This window comes from Tiliqua scincoides, chromosome 2, assembly GCF_035046505.1.
Source record: "Tiliqua scincoides isolate rTilSci1 chromosome 2, rTilSci1.hap2, whole genome shotgun sequence".
NCBI classification, from domain to species: Eukaryota; Metazoa; Chordata; class Lepidosauria; order Squamata; family Scincidae; genus Tiliqua; species Tiliqua scincoides.
The window spans coordinates 87,375,359-87,398,380 of record NC_089822.1 but is presented as its reverse complement, the minus strand read 5'-3'; the positions used below and the strand labels follow the sequence as shown (position 1 = coordinate 87,398,380).

At 43.3% G+C, this 23,022-nt stretch overlaps 1 protein-coding gene across 1 annotated transcript in view; it reads left to right on the top strand.

Moving 5' to 3' along the window:
* The first annotated feature begins 268 nt into the window (after positions 1-268).
* Positions 269-23,022, top strand: part of LOC136638570 (atrial natriuretic peptide receptor 1-like) — a 58,037-nt gene continuing 35,283 nt past the window's right edge. Inside the window, exons 1-7 of the mRNA XM_066612609.1 lie at positions 269-328; positions 6,078-6,174; positions 10,643-10,775; positions 10,956-11,079; positions 19,876-19,980; positions 21,269-21,371; positions 22,346-22,491. Of these exons, the coding sequence (XP_066468706.1) occupies positions 269-328; positions 6,078-6,174; positions 10,643-10,775; positions 10,956-11,079; positions 19,876-19,980; positions 21,269-21,371; positions 22,346-22,491 (768 nt within the window). The remainder of the gene's footprint in view (positions 329-6,077; positions 6,175-10,642; positions 10,776-10,955; positions 11,080-19,875; positions 19,981-21,268; positions 21,372-22,345; positions 22,492-23,022) is intronic.

The following is a 23,022-nucleotide window of genomic DNA, read 5'->3' as shown; positions in this document are numbered from 1 at the left end:
ACTCAGTTTGTTCCTTATGTCACTCTAATTAAAGTTATTCGTCTCTGATCTAACGTTGCAATTAACAGAGATCATTACTGGGGTTCCTGATCTAGCTATCAGTAGGTAAAGTAGCATTTTGATTCATCCCTGGTTCTGATTATCCAAACATGCTGGTTGTGTACTGCAGTGGTTCTCAAACATTTTATTGCTGCAACACACTTTGGGCCCAATTCTATGGCCCTCCAGTGCTGGCGCTGAGCTCCAGTGCTGGCACTGGGTATTGTAAATGCATGTTTATGGCACCCTGTGTGGAGCTCAGAGCCGGAGGGACACTGCCAGGAGCAAGGTAAGAGCTCTGGATGGTGGTAAGGGCCTTTGGGGTGGGGGAGGTGTTCCAAGATGGAGGGAGAATGGGGCAGGGGTAAGAACGGCCCAGGAGGGGACTGGGACCAGCAAAGCCCTGCTCTGCCAGATCCTATCCTTCGTGTTGGGCTACAAAGCCTGACACAGAGGTTCTGTCATCTGTGCCGGCAAAATAGTTGGTGCAGACTTGAGAAGCCCCATTGTGGGGCCTGGAGTTTTCCTTGGGGGAAGGGGACAGAAGTCCTAGAATGCCTTGTGGCTTCCGGAATGCAAGGCCGTAAGGCTTTCTGGGACGCGGCTAAGCCAACAAAGTGGGTCATGCACCAGCATTATGCGGAAGCTGCAAGGCATTCTGAGACGTGATGTGGCTGGATTTCCTTGCAGTTTCTGGGTAGTGTTGGCCCTGTGGGCCACCAAAAATTGACCTGCAAGCTACTTGGGGATCATGACCCACAGTTTGAGAACCACTGGTCATTTCAGTAAATGAAGTGGAAAACCTGCTTGTACTCCCTTTGCTCTAGCATGGCAGAACATCTGACTGAATGTAGAATGCCCAGTGCCAATTCAAGAAGACATGTTATATACCCTTGCAATGACATGAAAAACTGGCCCCAACCTTAGGCTGCAGGCATTGTTGCTACTGGACTGGTACAGAAGGAATCGCCTTCTGATGGCACAAGAGTGAGACTCTGTGGGTGCCAAAGGAGCTCTCTGACTTATGTTCATCTTGTAAATTTGTTGTAGCTATAAATATCCAGGTACACAATTTCTGTGAGCATCCTGAGAATCAAACTACAAAGGGCTGAGCTGCTGTGTGTGGAAATCTAGCCAAACCCTAAAATAGTGCACTCGTGTATCAGCACTAAATGCATGCTCAATTAATCCCAGGGGCTTAAATTGAACAAACTCTGTTTGCTAATTAATATCCGTTCTGGAACCTGAATAAAGCTTTTCCATAAATGATTTGCATGAAAGCAGTGCCATAGATCCTAATCCCTCTGGCATTTCCTTTTGTGTATGGGTTGTAATTTTCTCACCTTTATTTAAGCCTTGATTTTTCTACATTGGAACAGCTCACTGAAAATGGCAGAATTGAGGGTTATGTAGGAGGTGTGTCTTTGTGTTCATCATCACATTGTTACTGATCTTGCCTCTGGCTATGAGCAGAAAGCAGGATGTGTATGGTCACAGTCACAGGGGGAGAGCTAAAAGTGAGCCTCCTTCTTCCTTCCTGTGATCCCTTTTGGGGACAGGGTACCAGTTATTCATTTTGAATGTGAATGGCTTTGTGAACTTTCTAAATATTCTTAATATTCAGTCAAGTGGCTACAAGTGGAGAACAGCTTGGGGAGGAAACACAAATTTTTCAATCACAGATTTCTACTTGCTTTTATACTTGTTAAGGAACTATGAGAGCAGCGACACCCTTTGGCTCTGAGCTCCAATTCTTCCTCACTTTACTGGTAGGTGATCTCAGTGCTGTCTTATAATTGCCTACTATAATTACAATTCATTCTTCATTATTGTCAATTCTGAAAGCAGTTTGTTCTACAACAATAGAGTATATTAATCATAGCAGGGTACGATAACATGAATCTGTTATATCCTCACTTTACTGTTAGGTGGTCTCACTGTTGGTCTAACAATCGTCCACTATAATGGCAACTCATTCTTGTCAATTCTGAAAGCAGATTGTTCTACAGCAGTAGGGAATATTAATCATGGTGGGATGCAATAACATGAATCTGTTGTATAAATGATGGATTTTAGACATCACACACACTATATGCACTAAAGATGAAATAGTAATAACAAGAATTAATGGATATGATCCTGTCAAAGCCAAGCACATTTGAGTGGGAGACTTGCTTAAATCTCTTCCTCTGAAAGAAATGAAACTTTTAAATAGTTGACTTGGGTTGAATGGGCCCCAAGTATATGAGGGTAAAAGTAATAATAGTTAACATTAGTAGTTAATATTATTTATATTATATAGTTATATAATATAATATTATATTATATTATATAGTATCTAAATATAAGATTGTATAATTATATATTTTAATATAATTATATTATTATAATAGTAATAATCGCTGAATGTTAATAAAATAAATAATGAACATTAATAAAATACTGTAGTACATTTAACTAATGCAATAAATAGAATGTGAATAATATTTGTTATAGATCAAGAAAAATAAGGTACTGACTCTGAGTACACAATAGTAATTGTAACAACTGCAGCAGTTAGTAAAACAAGAGTAAGCATAATGCAGAGTATTTTTTCAGCAACCTACATGGTAATAGTTATTGTACGAGTAATAACTAAACAATAATACAGTAATGACATCTACAGACAATTTTAAAGAGAATCCATTTTAGAATATACCTGTTGCTGTATCTATACATAATGTGCACTTCTAAAGGTAGTGAACACCATTATAAAGGTGTTATAATGTAAACACCTTTAATATCATCTTCTATTCATTTCTTTTAACACTTTTTAATTAATTCCTCCCAACACATTCAACTGAAAAAATATGTCTTTATATCCACTGTTATTTTGAACTCTTTTCTACATCAGTAAACTGCATTCATGTCTTCAGATATGAGTCAACAATAGATCATAGATTTTGACTGTTCTTTTCGTGCAATGCATGTGTCAATTCTCATCTGATTTCTAGAATGCTATTTAAAATGGAGGCAATGAGAAGCTATCACAGTCTGGAATCTGTAACCATTTTACAGAAAAGGCAGTTAAATAAGGGACCAAAAGATAAGAATAAGAATTCGGACCCAATCTTATCCAACTGTCCAGCACTGATACAGCTGTGCCAACAGGGCGTGCACTGCATCCTGTGGTGCAGGGGCAGTCACGGAGGCCTGATCAAGGTAAGGGATCCAGACTGCATCAGCTGAAGAACTTTGGATAGGATTGGGCCTTAGTTTTGTGGTGGTGGCTTAAGGCAAAAGTTGTCTTAACCATTTCCAGTTAATCACCTTGAGTGAAATCCTGAAATTTTTGCTGGAATCTGTTCATTCGTCAAGTAACATGTTAAACTCAAGACTGTTAACTGACCCCTAATGTATTGTTTGAAATTCTAATACCAGTATTATCCAGCAGAGACTTCCACTGCTGTCTTTGCACAGAGATCTGTAAATTGATGTAGCCAATCCTGGGCTCGGTGCACCGGTTCACCACTGATGGGCCCTACCACCGGGTGGCTAGTGGTAGCCCGGTGCTGGCTGGTTTTGGCCTACCGCTGGGCGGGCGCTCAACCTCCACTATTCAGCGGTCACACGGACCGCTGAGCAATGGAGAGGTAAGCAGGGCCATAGGAGGAGGCAGGGAGGAGGCGTTCCAGAGAGGGGGGAAGCAGGCGGAGGGCAAGGGAGAGGGTGGGAAGGATGCATTACAGGGAGGCGGGGAGAGGGTAGGGGAGGTGTGATGGGGGAGACAGCGGGGAGGGAGGGAGGCGGGACTGGTGGAGTGATGCTCCACTGGATCCAGAGCCTCCGTGTTGGGCTCGCCACCTACACAGAGGCTCTTGATTCACCACCGACTTTTTGGTTGGTGGTGAACTGAGTAGCCCCATTGCGGAGCTACTCTCTTTTCCTGGGGGAAGGGGATGAAAGTCCCCTTCTCCCAAGGAGCCACCGGCGGCTGCCTGAAGTGTGTAGGATGCGGTAACAGCCATTTTCGGCAGGATTGGGCTGTAAGAAAGTCTTGGTGCTGTTTGGTTATTTGCCATTCTGTGTGTTGGCTGCTCCAATGCATTCAACTCATGACTCCTAGAAAGGGAGAAAAAAGAAGAAAATTGAGCAGATTAGAGCACAGGAGGGCCCTGCAGAAAGAAGGCTCATTCTGCATCCCTTATGTAACACCAACGCTAGACTGTGTTGTGTATAACTAGTTGGAAGTCAGAGCGAGCCCTGAGATCATGTCCACACTTAAACTTTTCACACACTCAGTTTGATGCTTTAGAGCAGGGGTGTCCAAACCCCGGTCCTGGGGCCACTTGCGGCCCTCACGGTCTCTCAATGCGGCCCTCAGGAAGCCCCCAGTCTCCAATGAGCCTCTGGCCCTCCAGAGATTTGTTGGAGTCCACACTGGCCCAACGCAACAGCTCTCAGGATGAGTGCGACTGTTTGACCTCTCACGTGAGCTGTGGGATAAGGGCTTCCTCCACTGCTTGTTGTTTCATGTCTGTGATGCAGTAGTGGCAGCAAAGGAAAGGCTGGCCTTGATTTGTGCAAGGCCTTTTATAGGCCATGAACTATTGCAAGACCTTCATTCATTCATATAAGTTCATCTTTAACATATTTATGTAAACTTATGTAAATTTATTCAAATTTTAAATGTAAATTAATTCTTTTTCCCCCCAGCCCCCAACGCAGTGTCAGAGAGACAGTGGCCCTCCTGCCAAAAACTTTGGATACCCCTGCTTTAAAGCAAGGGTCTCCAAACCCTGGCCCAGGTGCCAGATGCGGCCCGCAGCGAGCCTCTATCTGGCCCGTGACCAGCCTCTTGTCCCCTGAAAACCGCTGGCCCACTTGACTGAACTTGACCAGAGCTGTGCTCTGATTGCATCTGGAGGGTGTTCTGAGGGCCAGAGAGCCTGAGTGAATGAGCCCACTCATTCATTTATTCATTCAACTAAGTTCCATCTCTAATTTATTTATTTAAATTTTATATTTAAATATTTTTCCGGCCCTCAGCACTGCGCCAGATATTTCATGTGGCCCTCTGGCCAAAAAGTTTGGAGACCCCTGCCTTAGAGCAGTGTTTCTCAAAGTGTGTGTGGGGGGGGGACCCGCTAGTTGTATGCAAGCCAATTTTAGGTTGGTCCCCAATTATTTCAATGTTTCCAATTTATCCAAATATAAATAATTATTTCCAATTATTTATATTTAAAAATAAAATAAATATGTTAGACTTAATGGTACCATGGTATGTGACTGTATTTGGGGAAATGTTACAGATCTGTACTTTTAACAGGTTACTTATGCATATGCTTTAAACAATGATACTCAATAGGGCTTACTCCCAGGTAAGTATGGATAGGATTGCAACCTTTGGGATGCTTGGTGAATTTTTAAAAAAGCAGACAAGCAACTGCTTAGAGGGGTTAGGAGAGTTCTTTACTTAATTAATTGATTTGATTTTGTCGTATGGAGTGTGTTAGGCATTTTCCTGTTTCATGATGTTGCTTCTGACCATGACATCACTTCTAGGTTAATGACATCACTTCCAGTGAGTTCCAACTGATTATCATTCTAAAAAGTGGGTCCCGGTGCAGAAAAAAGTTTGAGAACCATGCTTTACAGTGAACTAGAAATATGGGAAATAGAAAAAAATGTCATCAATGGCAGAGAAAAAAAATCTTGTTGAATGGTGTATTGTGTGTCCTCTGTTAACACCATAATTCTCCTCTTCCACATGGAGGAGTAGACAGTCAATAGAGTATGACTGGATGCATTGTGGCTTGCGGAGATCAGATACATTGAATCAGCACATCAAAATTCCTCTTGTCCTCAACCTCAAATAATATGATTATTTTTGATGCCTTATGCTCTTCCAAAGTCTGATCTGCCTTCAAAATGATAAACAGGAAAGAAAAAATGGTTTGTGTATTTTTTTAAACAGTACCCAAGACGTTATTGAAGCATATACTGTATGTATATGTATATACTGTATATAAGAGCCTTTGTATGCTTCTTTGTAACAGGCTGTTTCAGTGGAAGGATGGCATGATTTGGATAACACTGACTATGACTGTTGGCCCCTCGAGAAACCAGATGAGTACAATATGCTAGATTGTGGAGGTGCGTGTATTACTTGTCTATGCATCTGCTTGAGCAGTAGACTGGAAAGAAATTTAAGTAATCAAGTTGATTCCTAATGCATCTCCAATCTCATATTCTGCTACATATACATGAGTCAGCAGTAAGGTCTATTTCTAGACAAATTAAACTGAGGAAAGTGATGTGAAAACTTGAGAGTAAATGTTTGCTTGGAGTCCAGGTTTTCCAAGGAAAATGCAATGTGAGTGATCTAAAGAAAAGCTACAGAATTGCAATCACAGGGGATTAAATTCTATTTAATTCTGCACTGTTGCCAAGTTACTCTGTTGTAGTAAATTGCAACTCTGTAAAAGCTCTGAAAATTGCAAGCTAGACTGCATTCAGGAGACTCTCCAACTAAGCCACAAGGCATCTGTACTTGCTTTTCTAGGCTTTGATCAGAGATTGTATGATTTAACAAAGAAGCCTTCCACTCTTGAACAGCTCTGCCTGGTTCTTTCAGAACTGAATTACTGATTGCAAGCAATTTGTAGAAGGCCTGGTTTTTTTCCCCCTCTTGAAGGTTCCATTTCATTTTTATTTTTTTATTTTTATTTTCAAAAATATTTTATTTATTTAGTTAAAGATGCAATGGTGTGCTGGGCAAAAATTTTGGATATAATATATCGATGGATGACTGGAAGCAAATTTGGAATATAAATATTAAGATAACTAAAGCAGTGTCTTTTAAAGAGAATTTATATAAAATGTTTTATAGGTATCTAACTCCAGAGAAATTACCAATAATGTATTCTGGGTCATCAAATAAGTGTTGGAAATGTAAAGAGGTTGAAGGAACCTTTTATCATACGTGGTGGACATGTGACAAAGCTAAGAAATACTGGAAAATGATACATAAATTGTTGCAAGAGATATTGAATTGTGTATTACCATTCAAACCAGAAATATTTCTCCTAAATGTGACATCAGAAATTAAAGACCAATGTAAGATATAGCTTATCATACATATTGCTACAGTGGCAAGAAGATTGTTTGCGCAAAAATGGAAATCTACAGACGTGCCAACTAGAGAAAATTTAATAGACAAAATTTATGAAAAATCAGAAATGGAAGTTTTAACAGAAAGAATGAAAGAGAGAGTTTTAGACAGAGTAAGAAAATATTGGAAGCCTTTTTATGACTGGATAGGTAATTTTAGTTAATATTGAGTGTTTCGATAAATCTAAATTTTTATACTGATAAATATGATAGCCTTTGTATTTGTTCCCGAATGAACACACACACGGTTCTTTGGATTTTTGGAGAGGCAAACAAACAGGCGACAGGAGAATTCAAAGGACTTCTAACGTTTTACTAGTTTGCAAACTGGACCCTCCACAAACACACACACGTGGAGAGACCCTGAACAATTACAATGATGCTGGTTTTATAGGGTAGTCTAGGTAGGGGAGGAGGTACAAGAGCACACAAAGAGAGCAAAACACATCCATGGTAAGCATGCGAAAAATAACAGACCAACATTTGGCTTGGTTATCAGATCAACATCTTGATCCTCAGGATGTTCAGGAGGGCAATTCGATATGCATCGGCAATTTGTTTACAGAGTTCTCCGTTATAAAGGATCTGGTACTCTATGCATCCCTTTTATTTGTTTATGGCCCTTGTTTATGACTTTCTGTCTTACCCTTGTGAACCCATATCTACAGCTTAGCTTGTTCTCTAAGAGGGATTTTAGATGCTGGCTTTTGGTCAGAGAAAAGCCTTATGGGTGAACTGGGCATCTTGGGATATTTCCATATTGTGAGCTGGGCATATTGGCATCATATTGATGATTATTGTGTTTTTTCAGTCGTTTTGATTGCTTTTTTTTTTTTTGGAATGATGTATGTTGTAATCTAGGGCCAATACCCTCATGTGTAGCCTGTGTAGTACCAGCCCTAAGTATAACCCATTTTCCTTACCTGTATCCCTTTCATTTTTAAAAATGCTTTTAAAAGAATGAAAATGTACAGGAAAAACATAATGCAAAGCCATGAGTTTTTTTCCAAGACAAGAGGTCTCTTGTTTGGTTACAAAATAATGAAAATGAATAATTTTTAGTCTATCCATGGAGGAGTAGGTTGAGCTCCTACTGAATTATCTATGGGCTGAGTCACACAAGCATATGATGGTGGCAGGGACTACTAAAGCTATTGGGGCTACCTGTGAGCCCAATCCTGAGCTCGGCACTCCAGTTTTCCACTGGGGTGCACTGTTGCAAATGTGCCATAAGGCACGCTTGCGAGGCTTACTGCCGGGCTACCACCCATGCTACTCCAGCGCTGGCCGGTGCTGGGCTAGCACCGGCTGGGCACCCGACCTCCGCCGCTTCATCTCACAGACCGCCGAGCTGCAGAGAGAAAAGAGGGGGTGGGGGGAGAGGCGAGGAGGAGGTGTGACGGGGAGGGGGGAGGCGGGCGGAGGGCAGAGAGAGGGTGGGGTGGAGGCGGGGGTGGGCTGGGGGCATGCTGGAGGGAGGGAGCAGGGAGGCAGAGTGGCTGGTCCGGTGGAGCTCTGCTCCACTGGATTCTGTCCGTTTGTGTAGTGCCCGGCACCCTACATGAACGCATTTACCTTACCGCTGACCTTTTGGTTGGCAGTAGTGAGTAGCCCCATTGTGGGGCTGCTTCCCTTACCTGGGAGAAGGGGACGAAAGTCCCCTTCTCCTGAGGCGCTGCCTGTGGCAACCCGAGGTGTGCAGGATGCGGTGGCAGCCATTTCTGGGCAACTCAGGATTGGGCTGATTCATTCATTTTTCATAGAAATCCAGACAATGTTGTTGCCTACCCACTGTAACCCAATGCTTTCTAAGTTGTCCTTGTGTCTTTTTCCAGACTTGATCTGTAGTGATTTTGGAGTGTGGGTGTGTCTATCTGTCTAAAATGCAGTTGAAGCATCAGTGTGTCCAGTGTTGATTGGCAAGGTGCTTTTTGAGGCTTTCCAGATCCGTTGAACCCTTTTATTTAATGATCTTTGTCCTTTATATATATTAACATATAATATATCCTTTATAATTATATGTTAATTATATATAAGCATAACTATATAATTTTGCAGTTGCGGGCGTTAAAAATAAATTAATTAAATAAGCAATTACTCTTGATGCAAAGAAATAAACTAGTAATTAAAGCCCACCCCTTCTCTTGCAGGGAATAGGAACTGACTCACTCGGGGCAATTCAGGAACGCTGCAGGCACTAATTACTCACTTTAAAACTACAGTGCAAGGAGGTAGCTATAAAATAAGGGACAGTTGCAGGGGAAGTAGGGGCTTTGTTGAATGGGACTTACTTCTTTGTGAACCTTTAGAGTCTTCTAAGGGTGCCCAGTGGTGGATGGAGAAGGCAGGACAAGACAGCAGCAGCATGGGTTGCTCAACTAAGCAGCTTGTTCTATTTCTATTGGCTGCATAGACCATGGGAGTTTATAGGAATTGGCTGGTTGGGCCTCAGAAACCCATGGACCCTTGGCCAGTGCCCAACCTAGCTGGTCTTTTATGCAGGACCTGAAGATGGTTGTGTTCTTCTATATGTACACCTCAGTCATGACAGTTAACTTCTCATGAACTGAGCATGGGGCACATTTGCCCCATGGATGAGTTTGGATTTTTTAAAATCCAGAATACACACAATTTATAGATCAGAAAATGTTTTATTGGTTGATTTCTCTGTACTTGGTCCTTAATGTATTGTCGATGTGAAGAGCCAGTTCTGTTTCGAACACAATATAGCCAGTAGCAGCAATCCAGTCATTTTGTGCAGAATCTGGAATATAAAACTTTTGACATGCAAATGCAACAGAGCTCAAAGAGGAGATCACTAGTGTTATCCTTTCAACAGCAGATCATCTCAGAATGTACAAAGTCTTCTAATCAGATACTTCAAATGCTAGAATCCATACACAAAAGTGTACATCCATTTGGGAATACGCAGTGTTGTTGCTAGGCGTGTGTGGCTTGCATAGGGTGATGTGCATTTGGGGGGGGGGGTGACACCACTACTTGCCAAAAAATTTTAAATCTGGTATTTTCAAATAATCATCATGTTATAGTCAGTGTGTAAGTTCATGCAGAATGCAATGAAAAAAAAACCCCATTGAAATATCTCAAAAGTTATAGCCAAAAAACCCACCAGGGCAGGGTCATCATGCCCACTGCCTGGGGCGTTGCCCCACCTACTGCATGGAGAAGGTCCATCATAGGGGTGACACGCTGGCCTCCTGCACTGGGTGATATAAACCCTAGTGATGCCACTGGGAATATCTAAGAAGGTATTGATTCCACAGTTACCCCATCCTTCCTAACCACCCTAACCAAAGGATAAGAATCCTTTGAAGGCAATTTCATTCTCCGGCCATATTACTTTTACCCAGTCTTTAGATAGGAGGTTGTACAATGTTGACCCAGTTTTTGATCTGTGCTTATTTGATTTGTTTCTTTGCTTTATTTCTAGGCCTGGAGATGGCTTGGGTCCAGAGGCCTCCAGAAAAGATCATAAGTGGGGAGTCCTTTGACGTGATCTATGCAGTGTTTGCCTCAGATCACTTTTACCACTATGCTGTAGAAAATGGAATTCTCTTCCACAGGTCCGTTCTTCGTTCAAAATTGTGGGGGGAGGGCAGCCTTCCGAATAAAGATGTCATACTGTTATTTTTCCCCTCCTGAATGTTTACATGTTTGCTTTAAAAAATTAATTTAGGAAAGCAAATGGATTTCAAAATAATCTCAAAATAGTCTTCTGGCTCTGAAATAATTTTTTTTTAAAGTGATGCAACTGCTGCTAAGAAGTTCTGTGAAGAGCAGGAGTGTCCTCCCAACTGGAAAGATGCCAATGGAGAGAATTGCTGTGTCCATCATGCGAACATTCATTCCTGTCCTTTGGCCTTCATGGTGAGTATTAGTGATGGGCAAGGCTGTTTGACCTTACTGGGGAAAACTAAGAGTCTTCTGCTATAGTGCCTGGCCTGTGGCATTCTCTTTCCTGGAAACTTAGCACTGCCTCCTCCTTGTGGCCTTCTGTAGGGAGCTTAAGACATTTTTAAAAAATTGGCTCTTAAGAGCCTCTTGGCTTTTAATTAAGGTTCACAAGGTTGGAAAAGAGGGACTTACGTTTTTCTAATAAAATAAATAAATGACATTTGTACTTGGGAGGAACCTTGTCCTAACTTCAGGTGCAGATGTGATCACAGCAGCAGGAGGCTGTAATCCTATGCACTACTGGTTCTCAAACTTTTTAGCACCAGGACCCACTTTATAGAATGACAGTTTGTCAATACCCACCATAGTTGGCAACCTTCAGTCTCAAAAGACTATGATATCGCACTCTGAATGGTGGTTCTGGAACAGCGTCTAGTGTGGCTGAGCAGGCCGATTCGGGAGTGACAATCCCTCCCACACTGGGAGCAAGTGCAGTCTGTCCCTGGTCTGTCTCCCTGGCTATGGGCCTTCCTTCTTTGCCTCTTTGCCTTAGTCTGTTGAGCAAGTGTCTCTTCAAACTGGGAGAGGCCATGCTGCACAGCCTGCCTCCAAGCGGGCCGCTCAGAGGCCAGGGTTTCCCACCTGTTGAGGTCCACCCCTAAGGCCTTCAGATCCCTCTTGCAGGTGTCCTTGTATCGCAGCTGTGGTCTACCTCACCGGCAGTTATGTCATTAACCTGAAAGTGATGTCATGGTTGGAAGTGACATCAAGCAGGAATATTTTTAGCACATCCCATTTGACAAAATCAAGTCAAATCAGGTAAGTAAGTAAATAAATTAAAAGTTTTTAATAAGTTAAAAAATTAAAATGAAGAAGAACTCTCCTAACCCTCCCAAGCAGTTGCTGATCTGTTTTTTAAAAAAATTTCCCAAACATCCCATCGCCTGCAATCCACACTTACCTAGATTAAACCCCATTGACTATTGTTATTAAAAGCATATACCTTCTTTACCCAGGCTTCGCGCACTGGAGAGGACACTCCAAGTTCGCCATACGGCATCGGCACAACATGGGAAGCAGCAGTTTACTGGTTATAAGTCTTTGCTCGATTGGCGTAGAGCATGACGCCAGGGGCTGCTTCCGACGGTGGGAGAGATCATTGCATCTCATTGGGCAGCTACCGCCCGCCTTAAGCTGGGCAGTCCCCAGCCAGTAAGGTGTTGCCTCGCCACGGTCCGTTAACCTCATGGGGTGCGTGGGGTTTAGAGTGAAAACCGACAAGCGGATCGACAACTCTGCACCATGCAACAGAAAACAGAAAACTACTGCCCTAAAGCTGGGCACCTGGAACGTTAGGACAATGACACCTGGCTTCTCTGATGACCTGCAAGAAATAGACGACGCACGCAAAACAGCTGTCATCGACATGGAGCTGAGCAGACTGCAGATGGACATCGTCGCCCTTCAAGAGACTAGGCTGCCAGATTCCGGATCTGTCAAGGAGAGAAATTTCTCATTTTTCTGGCAGGGAAAACCACCAAACGAAACCAGGGAACATGGCGTTGGCTTTGCGGTCAGAAATACCCTGCTGAAATCCATCATCCCACCTACTGTGGGAAGTGAAAGAATTTTGTCCCTGCAGCTCCAGTCATCAGCAGGACCTATCACTCTCATCAGTGCTTATGCACCGACTCTGTCGTCTCCAGCAGAAGCCAAAGACAAATTCTATGATGACCTGGCCACCACTGTCAAGAAAATCCCTGTAAAAGAGCCATTGTTCATCCTCGGCGATTTCAATGCTAGAGTTGGTGCTGATAACAGTTCATGGCCCACTTGCTTAGGTCAGTTTGGCACTGGGAGGATGAACGAAAATGGCCAACGCCTGCTAGAGTTTTGCTGTCATCACGGTCTCTGTGTCAGCAACACATTCTTCAACACAAAGCCCCAACATAGAGTCTCTTGGAGACATCCAAGATCAAAGCACTGGCACCAGCTCGACCTGATCCTCACCAGACGCTCCAGCCTTCCCAGCATCAAGATCACACACAGTTATCATGGTGCTGCCTGCGACACTGACCACTCCCTGGTGTGCAGCAGAGTGAAACTGCAAACAAAGCGACTGTATCACACGAAAAAGGAAGGAAGACCTCGCATTGATACCAGCAAGACCCGGGATCAGAGAAAAGTGGAGGAATTTGCACAAGCGCTTGAGGAATCTCTTCCAGGCCCGGCCGACGCAAACGCATCCAACAGATGGGAACATTTCAAGAATACCGTTTACAACACCGCCTTGTCCATATTCGGCAAAAAGACCAACAAGGCGGCAGACTGGTTTGAAGCCCACTCTGAGGAGTTGACACCAGTCATTGAGGAAAAGAGGAGAGCTCAAGCAGCATACAAGGCCTGTCCCAGTGAGCGCAACCTGCAGGTCCTCCGAACTGCTCGCAGCAAAGTCCAACAGACTGCCAGGAGATGTGCTAACGACTACTGGCTCCAGCTCTGTTCCGAGATACAGATAGCAGCTGACACGGGCAACATCAAGGGGATGTATGATGGTATCAAGCAGGCCCTAGGTCCAACACAGAAGAAAATTGCCCCTCTGAAGTCTGCCACAGGTGAGGTCATCCAGGATCGGGCGCAGCAGATGGAATGCTGGGTGCAGCACTACTCTGAGCTATATTCCAGAGAAAATGTAGTCACTGAAGAAGCACTGAACAACATTGAGTGCCTGCCTGTGCTGGAAGAGCTTGACAGTGAACCAACCCTAGAAGAACTTCACGTGGCCCTGGACTCCCTTGCCTTTGGCAAGGCACCTGGAAAAGACAGCATCCCTGCTGAAGTCCTAAAATGCTGCAAAGAGATCATCGTCACTGAGCTGCATGAAATCCTCTGTCTCTGCTGGAGAGAAGGTGGAGTACCTCAAGACATGAGGGATGCAAACATCATCACGCTGTACAAGAACAAAGGTGACAGGGGTGACTGCAACAACTACCGCGACATCTCTCTCCTTAGCGTTGTAGGAAAGCTGTTTGCCCGAGTTGTACTAAAGAGGCTCCAGGTACTTGCAGAGAGCGTCTATCCAGAATCGCAGTGTGGATTCCGAGCCAACAGGTCCACCACTGATATGGTATTCTCCCTTAGACAACTGCAGGAGAAATGCAGGGAACAACGACAGCCACTCTTTATAGCCTTCATAGATCTCACAAAGGCTTTCGACCTGGTCAGCAGAGACGGCCTCTTCAAGATTCTCCCCAAGATTAGATGTCCACCCAGGCTCCTCAGCATCATCAGATCTTTCCACAAGGACATGAAGGGCACTGTTGTCTTCGATGGCTCCACATCAGACCCTTTTGACATCCGAAGCGGAGTGAAGCAGGGCTGTGTTCTTGCACCAACCTTGTTTGGGATTTCTTCGCTGTCCTGCTGAAGCAGGCCTTTGGAACTGCAACAGAAGGCATCTATCTCCGGACCAGATCAGATGGAAAGCTCTTCAACCTCTCCAGACTGAGAGCAAAATCCAAAGTCCAGCTGAAATGTCTGCGTGACTTCCTCTTTGCCGACGATGCAGCTGTCACTACCCACTCTGCCAAAGATCTCCAGCAGCTCATGGATCGTTTTAGCAAGGCCTGCCAAGATTTTGGACTGACAATCAGCCTGAAGAAAACACAGGTCATGGTTCAGGATGTGGACTCACCTCCCTGCATTACAATCTCTGAGCATGAACTGGAGGTTGTCCATGACTTCGTGTACCTTGGCTCAACGATCTCCGACACTCATTCTCTCGATACCGAGCTAAACAAGCGCATCGGTAAAGCAGCTACCACGTTTTCCAGACTCACAAAGAGAGTCTGGTCCAACAAGAAGCTGACGGAACATACCAAGATCCAGGTCTACAGAGCTTGCGTCCTGAGTACACTTCTGTACTGCAGCGAGTCATGGACTCTTCGCTCACAACAGGAGAGGAAACTGAGCGCTTTCCACATGCGCTGCCTCCGACGCATCCTCGGCATCACCTGGCAGGACAAAGTTCCAAACAACACAGTCCTGGAACGTGCTGGAATCCCTAGCATGTATTCACTGCTGAAACAGAGACGCCTGCGTTGGCTTGGTCATGTCGTGAGAATGGATGATGGCCGGATCCCAAAGGATCTCCTCTATGGAGAACTCGTGCAAGGAAAGCGCCCTACAGGTAGACCACAGCTGCGATACAAGGACATCTGCAAGAGGGATCTGAAGGCCTTAGGGATGGACCTCAACAAGTGGGAAACCCTGGCCTCTGAGCGGCCCGCTTGGAGGCAGGCTGTGCAGCATGGCCTTTCCCAGTTTGAACAGACACTTTGCCAACAGTCTGAGGCTAAGAGGCAAAGAAGGAAGGCCCATAGCCAGGGAGACAGACCAGGGACAGACTGCACTTGCTCCCGGTGTGGAAGGGATTGTCACTCCCGGATTGGCCTTTTCAGCCACACTAGACGCTGTGCCAGAACCACCTTTCAGAGTGCGATACCATAGTCTTTCGAGACTGAAGGTTGCCAATACTTATACACAGTAGCCTGTTAAAAGCACAGATCTGTAACATTTCCCCAAATGCAATTCCACATCATGGTAGCATCAAGTTTAATATACTAAAAGTAAAATACACCTTGAAATGAATGGGGACCCACCTGAAATTGGACCTAGTGGATCCTGACCCAACGTTTAAGAAACATAGCTATACACACTTTCCTGGAAATAAGTCCAATTTAACTTACTTATGAGTAGACGTGAATCATGTGACATAAGTGCCAGGTAGCCCAATCCTATCCTGCGCTGGAACAGGCAGGCCAACTGGATCCCTCAAAATTCAGAGTAAGGGGATTTATTTCCCCTTACGCTATGTTGTACAGCAACCACATAAATAGGACTACTTGGATCTGCACCAGCTAAACCACTGCTGCAATTCCGAGTGGCCTGCTGTAATGCTGGACTGCTCGGGAGTGGGTTTAGGATCCAGCCAATCCAGTGCCTAACTCCCACGTCATCGCAGATGTGCCTTATGGCACATTTGTGACACCCCTCGGGCCAGCCTAAGGGACTTGCACTGGCCCACGTACTTCTCAGGATTGCGCTCTAAGGCACAGCCCTATTTTGTTTGCATCAATCCCCTACCTCCAAATTGAGGGCAATGATAGTATTCAGAATTACATATCTCTGATTTCTGAGGTAATGTGTATGCAGTGCTCGGAACACTCAAAATGTGCTACAGGAATTCTATGCTGCCTTCTTGAGAAATCAGGGGAGCATTTTTCATGGTGCTGCACACGTTTCAGACTCCTTGCCTTTTTTTCTGTGCGGATGAGAAGATTTGCTTACAAATCAAAAGGACGCAGTTTTAGCCATCCATTATTAAAGTTTCATTTGAGTTCTGATTTTTTATGCTTCCCTGCTTAGATGCAACTGCATATGAAGGCTAAGATGAATGTGGCCTTGCTATATAGAATGCATGTGGATTGCAAGAATTTGACTGTGATAAGCAGGAGCTATTTATATCTTCCCTATCTTCTGCAAGAGTTTTACCTTTGTTTGCAGGAGCCATTTGCATTCTGGGTATCTCATGAATGGAGATGGCTACAGGAATACCTGAAATTAACCATCCGAAATAAGCCATTTTTGAGTAAAACCTTAAGACTTTCCTATTCCATATTTTAACTACAATATAGTGAGTATAATCCTTCTTGGTTGCAGCTTGCTGGGAAATGAAAATCTTTGAAAAATACATACCCAAAATAGACTTTCTCAAGTTAAAAAAAATTATATGAAAAAGCTGTCAGAATGAACATCAAAGGGAAAGCTGCAGGGAATCCTCTCTGAAGAAAGTCAATGGGCAGAATTAAAGCACCTTTTCCTCAAGTGCTCTGAAGGAGCGACCACCATTCATTACAAGGCAGTTTGAATCAATGGAATATTAGCCTTCTTGGGGCTGATACTGCTGTTGGCCTCTTAATCTAGCTGTCTGTCCTCCTAGGAAGGATGTGCCAGAATGTTTGTCCAAGTGTGAGAGAGCTACTGACAGTAGCCATAGAGAAGAGTGAGTCAGCATGAGACATAGTGCTGGATGTTGGAGTTGGACTATGAGAGACCCAGGTTCAAATCTCTGCTCAGCCATGAAACTCAGTGTGGCCTTGGTCGCAATGCCATCTCGCTGCCAAACTTTGTTAGGAAAGTAAGGACCAAGCTCCATGTTACATTTACAACTCAATCCTGTCCAAATCCCACCCACCCACATCCATGCAGTTACGCCCACACTGCATCCTTCAGTGGGAGGGGCATCTCCAGAGGTCTCCTACAGGTTAGGGAACACTTGTTCCCTTGTCTGGGGGTAAACCTCCACTGCCCTGATGGATCTACTCAGACTTGCATCACGGGTTTTCCTGGCATAAGTCAGCAAAATAGGTGGGTGGACCAGCTGCCACTGCTGATATCTACCTGTTCCTAATCTTTACACATTGGATCCCCACCCCAGTCTCTACCCCATTCTGCCCACCCCCCCACCCCATTCCACCCAGTGCCTGCTCCTTGTGCCAGATTATCAGCACTGGGGCTCCTGTGGAGGCCACTGTTGCCTGGCCACTGCTGTTTACTGTTTACAGCTGTGACTAAGCTGTGCCCCGTGGCACATCACATATTGTGATCACCATAAAGCATGCTGTGCCACCGGCATATGAGTTCTGGCAATGCATCACATCTGTAAGATTGGGCTGTGAAGGTGTGCTTCACCTTCATTAGATAAATGGCAGCCGTGGCAGGGAGGGACAAACTGGTTTGGGACTGTGGTGAGGGGACTTAAACCTTTCTGCCCACTAATCTCTATTCAGATTGGCTCATTTTCATGACTACTGTTTTCCTTGAGTGTAAAACTTTCACTAATGTCAGAGAGAGTCTCCCTTTTGGGGCAAATAGCAGATGGAAGGGTGTGGGCCCTCCCTCACAACATGGTCCCAAACCAATTGGGGCCCCTGTCCTAGGCAGTTCTAACTAGAAGAGCAAGGAAAAGACTGAGCTGGTCTGGGGCAGGGATTCGTACTGTCTTTTGATTCAAGCCAGTGTAATTTGAAGACTGCTTCTCAGTAAAGAGGCTATTATATGCTTCAAAGAGTTGTTGCAAAGATATAACAAGACAACCTCCTGCAAGCCTCCAACAGCTCGTATACAAGTTTTATTACCATTTATTGTGACAAAAGGATATGTAATATTGTGTACCTCATGGGTGTACTGACATTTATTTGTCTGTGAACTCCAGCTTCAGAAAATATATATCCTTTTATCAAAGTAGCACAGTTTCATTAGATTCTATTTTTTTAAACCTTAAAAATATATCCCATAATTTAGAACAGTTTAATCTGTCATCTGTACTGCTTTGCCCTAGTGTAGTGGCTGAATCTCACTCCTGCTGTTTCCACTTAGTGACTCTGCCTCTGTAATTCCGAAGTGGAGTCTAATTGCCATCTTTTCTTTTCTACTGTGGTCTTAACCCATTTTTGCCCAGCCCTCAGGTATACACATTTAGTCCCTGTTGCATATATGCAATGTTGGGCAGAAATGTTTTAAATTCCACACAGGCAAAAGTGGGTGATGGCTAGATATGAAATGTGAAACTGTTCAGCTGTGAATTCACAAGCTGAGATTTGAACATCTCATTTTAAAACCTGGCTTTGATTTTCAGATCAAATGCTCCCTTACCTTGAGGAAGCCTCTGTAAAGCCCCTCCACCCAGAATGCAGCATGCACCTCGATGGTATGGCTGCATTGGTAGTAGAAAGTTGGTTAAGATTGGGCTATTAGTGCATGTTGTGTCTAAATAAAACTTTGCCATTGAGCAATCAATGTTTCATTTCGTTTCTCAATGAAATTCAGACCCAAAATTTTGAATTTGGGATTTGAACATTTAATATACGGCTGTGAAATTTGAATTGGAAATCCTACATGTGAATGTAGCATTCATGAATTTGAAGTCATCAGTTATACTATAAATTAAAGCCCTGAATAGCTTGGGTCCCAGATAACTTATGGAACATCTTCTGCATGAGTACACCCTTCCTCCCATTCCCATATTACATGACACTTGAAGTTTGATTGACAACTTCTCAAATGTTTCACAAACATTTTCCCAATGGAACCTTGCGGTATCTATTCTCTGTTATTCTTCAGGAGATTCTTAAAGTCTTTTTTGTCCAGAAGGCTTTGGAGTAAGCAGGTGTTCTGATATTTATAGATTAACTTTTAGAATATTTTGGTGCTTTTAGGCTGCTTTTATAATTTGACATTTCTATTTTTCAAGATACTTTGTCAGTCCTGTTTGGGGCAAAAAGAAAGGCTATATAATTACTCTAAAATAAGTTGAATTTTTTTTCAAGAGCACTGTGCGATTCAGGTTTCTAGAAGTTTAAGAAGAGGGATGCATAACTGGAAATGAAAGAATAACAAATAAAAAAAGATTTTGACAATGTGCAAGAATATCAAATATACAAAAGTCCCACAAGTGTACTTCCCCACACAAAAAAGGGAATGAATGCCTACTGTAATCTTATCATTTATAATTATTTGAAGTTATCTTAAATTGTATAAATTTGGAATTGTATAAAAAGACTGTATTGTATAGTCTCTTGTTTAATACTATTATGCAGTGACACTCATTTGTAGTTTGGATTATTGCTATTATGAGATCCTGTAAAAAGCGTGGAGTCTTAATGAGGCTGAGTCTGCATCATTAATTTGCTAATCTATTTGGCGAAGGGGAAAGGTGGAATTTGTGGACCATGGATTCCAGATGATGGCCAAATATTTACCCACACTATGTCTACTGCAGGCAAAATGACACAGACCAACTGGACTGCCAAGGTAAAGAAGATTTAATTCTTATCACACACTCCATTTCACAGCTTTTCAAATAACCAGGCTGAAATCTGCAGTTCATATCCATGAGACCCTTTCACTAATTTCATCTGTGATCTACAGAGGCTTCCAGTTTATTTCCACATACAATTCAAGGTGCTGGTAATGATCTATAACTGGGGTGTCCAAACCCCGGCCCGGGGGCCACTTGTGGCCCTCGAGGCCTCTCAATGCAGCCCTCAGGGAGTCCCCAGTCTCCAGTGAGCCTCTGGCCCTCCGAAGATTTGTTGGAGCCCACACTGGCCCGATGCAACCACTCTCAGTGTGAGGGTGACTGTTTGACCTCTTGCATCAGCTGTGGGATGAGGGCTCCCTCCACTGCTTGTTGTTTCACATCTGTGAAGCAGTAGCAGCAGCAAAAGAAAGGCCAGCCTTGCTTTGTGCAAGGCCTTTTATAGGCCTTGAGCTATTGCAAGACCTTCATTCATTCATATAAGTTCATCTTTAATATATTTATTTATGTAAACTTATGTAAATTTACTCAAATTTTAAATGTAAATTAATTATTTTCTTCCCCGGCCCCTGACACAGTGTCAGAGAGACGATGTGGCCCTCCTGCCAAAAACTTTGGACACCCCTGATCTATAAAGTCTTACATTGTTTAGAATCAGGGTATCTCTCTTCCTCCCCCCCACAACCTGCCCATCTTATTGCATTGATCATCTTGGGCCCTGCTCCACATCCCACAGGGTAATATGGTTGGTCTATTATTTTAATACTTAATATAATTAAATATAATAATCAAATTAAATGTAACGTATATGTCACACAGTCACATCTTCTTCTCTTGGAATACTACAACTTGGTTTGTTCAGGTAAACCAACTGGCAATAAGTTAAACAAAAAATGTAACTTTTGGACAATCAATTTGATAAATTTAATTCACAATAAATATAAGCACAATCAATTTAATTCACATATGGAATTCATTGCCATTGTTTGTGGCTACTAGCTTAGGTGGCTTTCAAAGAAAACTGGGCTAATTCATGTACAGGCCTGTCAATGGCTTTGAGTCATGATGGCCATATGGAACTTACATGTATAGAGGCAAATTTACCTCTGAATACCAGATATCAGGGACAAGCAACAGAAGAAGGCTGTTCTTCAAGCTCTTCCTATGAAGTTCCAGAGATGTCTGGGTGGCCAACACAGTGCCTGACTAAATGGATTCTCGCCTGGTCCTATAGGACAGTTCTTTTATTCTTGTTCCTTTCTTATTTATCTTGTTATATAGGTAGTTCTTGTGCACGTGGGTGTTACTTCTCTCATCGCACACATCAGAGTTGGAAAGATGCAAGCAGCTTTGGAAGCTCAAACCATGGTGCTTCCTGCAGTAGGTATGGTACAAATTTTGAGAGCAAGATTTCAAAGGAGTTTTATAATGTGATGTTATATTGCTAGGAAGGAAGACGTCACTGCATGCCTCTTTTCTACACCAGTAAGTTGAAATCTGACCTCTCCCTGTTTGGTGGAGAAATAACAATTGTAGAATAAAGTCCTCAAGTTGCAGGGTTGAACTGTGATACCAGAGCCAGCGGCTTCACACAGTGTAAAGCCATATTGGATTTTGGAGGATGTGAAGCTTAAGTACTGCACCATTTCTTAAAGGGGAAAAGGATATAGGCATGTTGTTATCTAAGGAGAAATGGCCTAGCACAGAGGTTCTCAAATTTTTTACAGTCACAACCCACTTTTTGGATACAGCAATCACATTGCTACCCAAAATTCCTTGTGGCTTCTGGGTTGCACCCCAGAACACAAAGCATTCTGGTACACGACATGACCAACAAAGTGAGTTGTGTGCCAGTGCTTCCTGGAAGCCTGATGGGGCTTGTTGTGGCCCAGAATGCCTTGCAGCTTCTGGGTAGCACCAGCCCTATGACCCAGCAGAAATCAGTTGTGATCCACTTGTATGGCTCAACCCACAATTGGAGAACCACTAGCCTAGCTTGAAGCATTATTGTTCAGGTGTACAGATGATTGAATTTGGTATGACTTTTAGCACAGATTAGCTGATCTTTAAAAGCCTGATGACTTTATGTCCCTTTGTATGCTTCTCAATGACTGAAAACCCCCGGAAAACACAAGAGCAACAATACCATTGTAATATATAAAGTAGTTTTTTAAAAAAAAACTGGAAATTTTTTTTCAGACTTCACAATTCTTTGTCCAGCTGGTGTGGAGAGGAACTTTTTGTTGCTTTTTGTTAAATTTTGTTGCTTAATGACCGAGAATGTGAACTTGGAGGTGGGAGTTTATTTACTTACAGTATTTGGGACAATTATTTTCTTTTTGATCACTTTGCCCTCAGTCTGTGGGAACAATATTTGTGAAGACGATGAAGGCTGTTCCACATGTCCAGCAGATTGCAGCGAATGTCCATTGACAACGGATACCAGGATAGCCATTGCCTTACCAGTATGCTTGGTGTGTGCTGGTTTCATCCTGACAGTTGTGGTAAGTGTAACACAGAGTTCTACCTGCTCTCCCTTCCCCTTCCTCTTTGCTGCTTTCCTCTCCTACCTTTTCTGGATCCTATTATTTAATCTTGGTTGTATAATATGGTACAATACAAAGAGAAGTTCCTTGCTGGCCCCTATGGAGTATGTGGGAGAGAGAGTTGTGACCGTTTCAATCTCACAGTTTCTATCTCACCGTAAGAGATATATTTCAAAACTTCCAGTTCCCTCTTTAGATAGAGCATTCTTCTCAAGGGATCTGGCAGCTGAGGACTCTTCCTTTACTACTATAGTCACAGCACAGCTGCCTTGTTGGTCCTGTGGGAGTATTACTAGTAGAGAGAAACTAAAGAGATCTGTGTCTGTCCCTTTTGGTTTCCAAGGACGAATAACAGGGTGGAAGAAAATGTAAGCATGGAGCAAAGGCCCAGTTCACCCAATCATTTCTTCTTCAGCACATAGGTGATGTAGTGAAGTCGATTTTAATATTGTGTTGATCAGTCTTGTGAATGTATCCAATGTATATCAC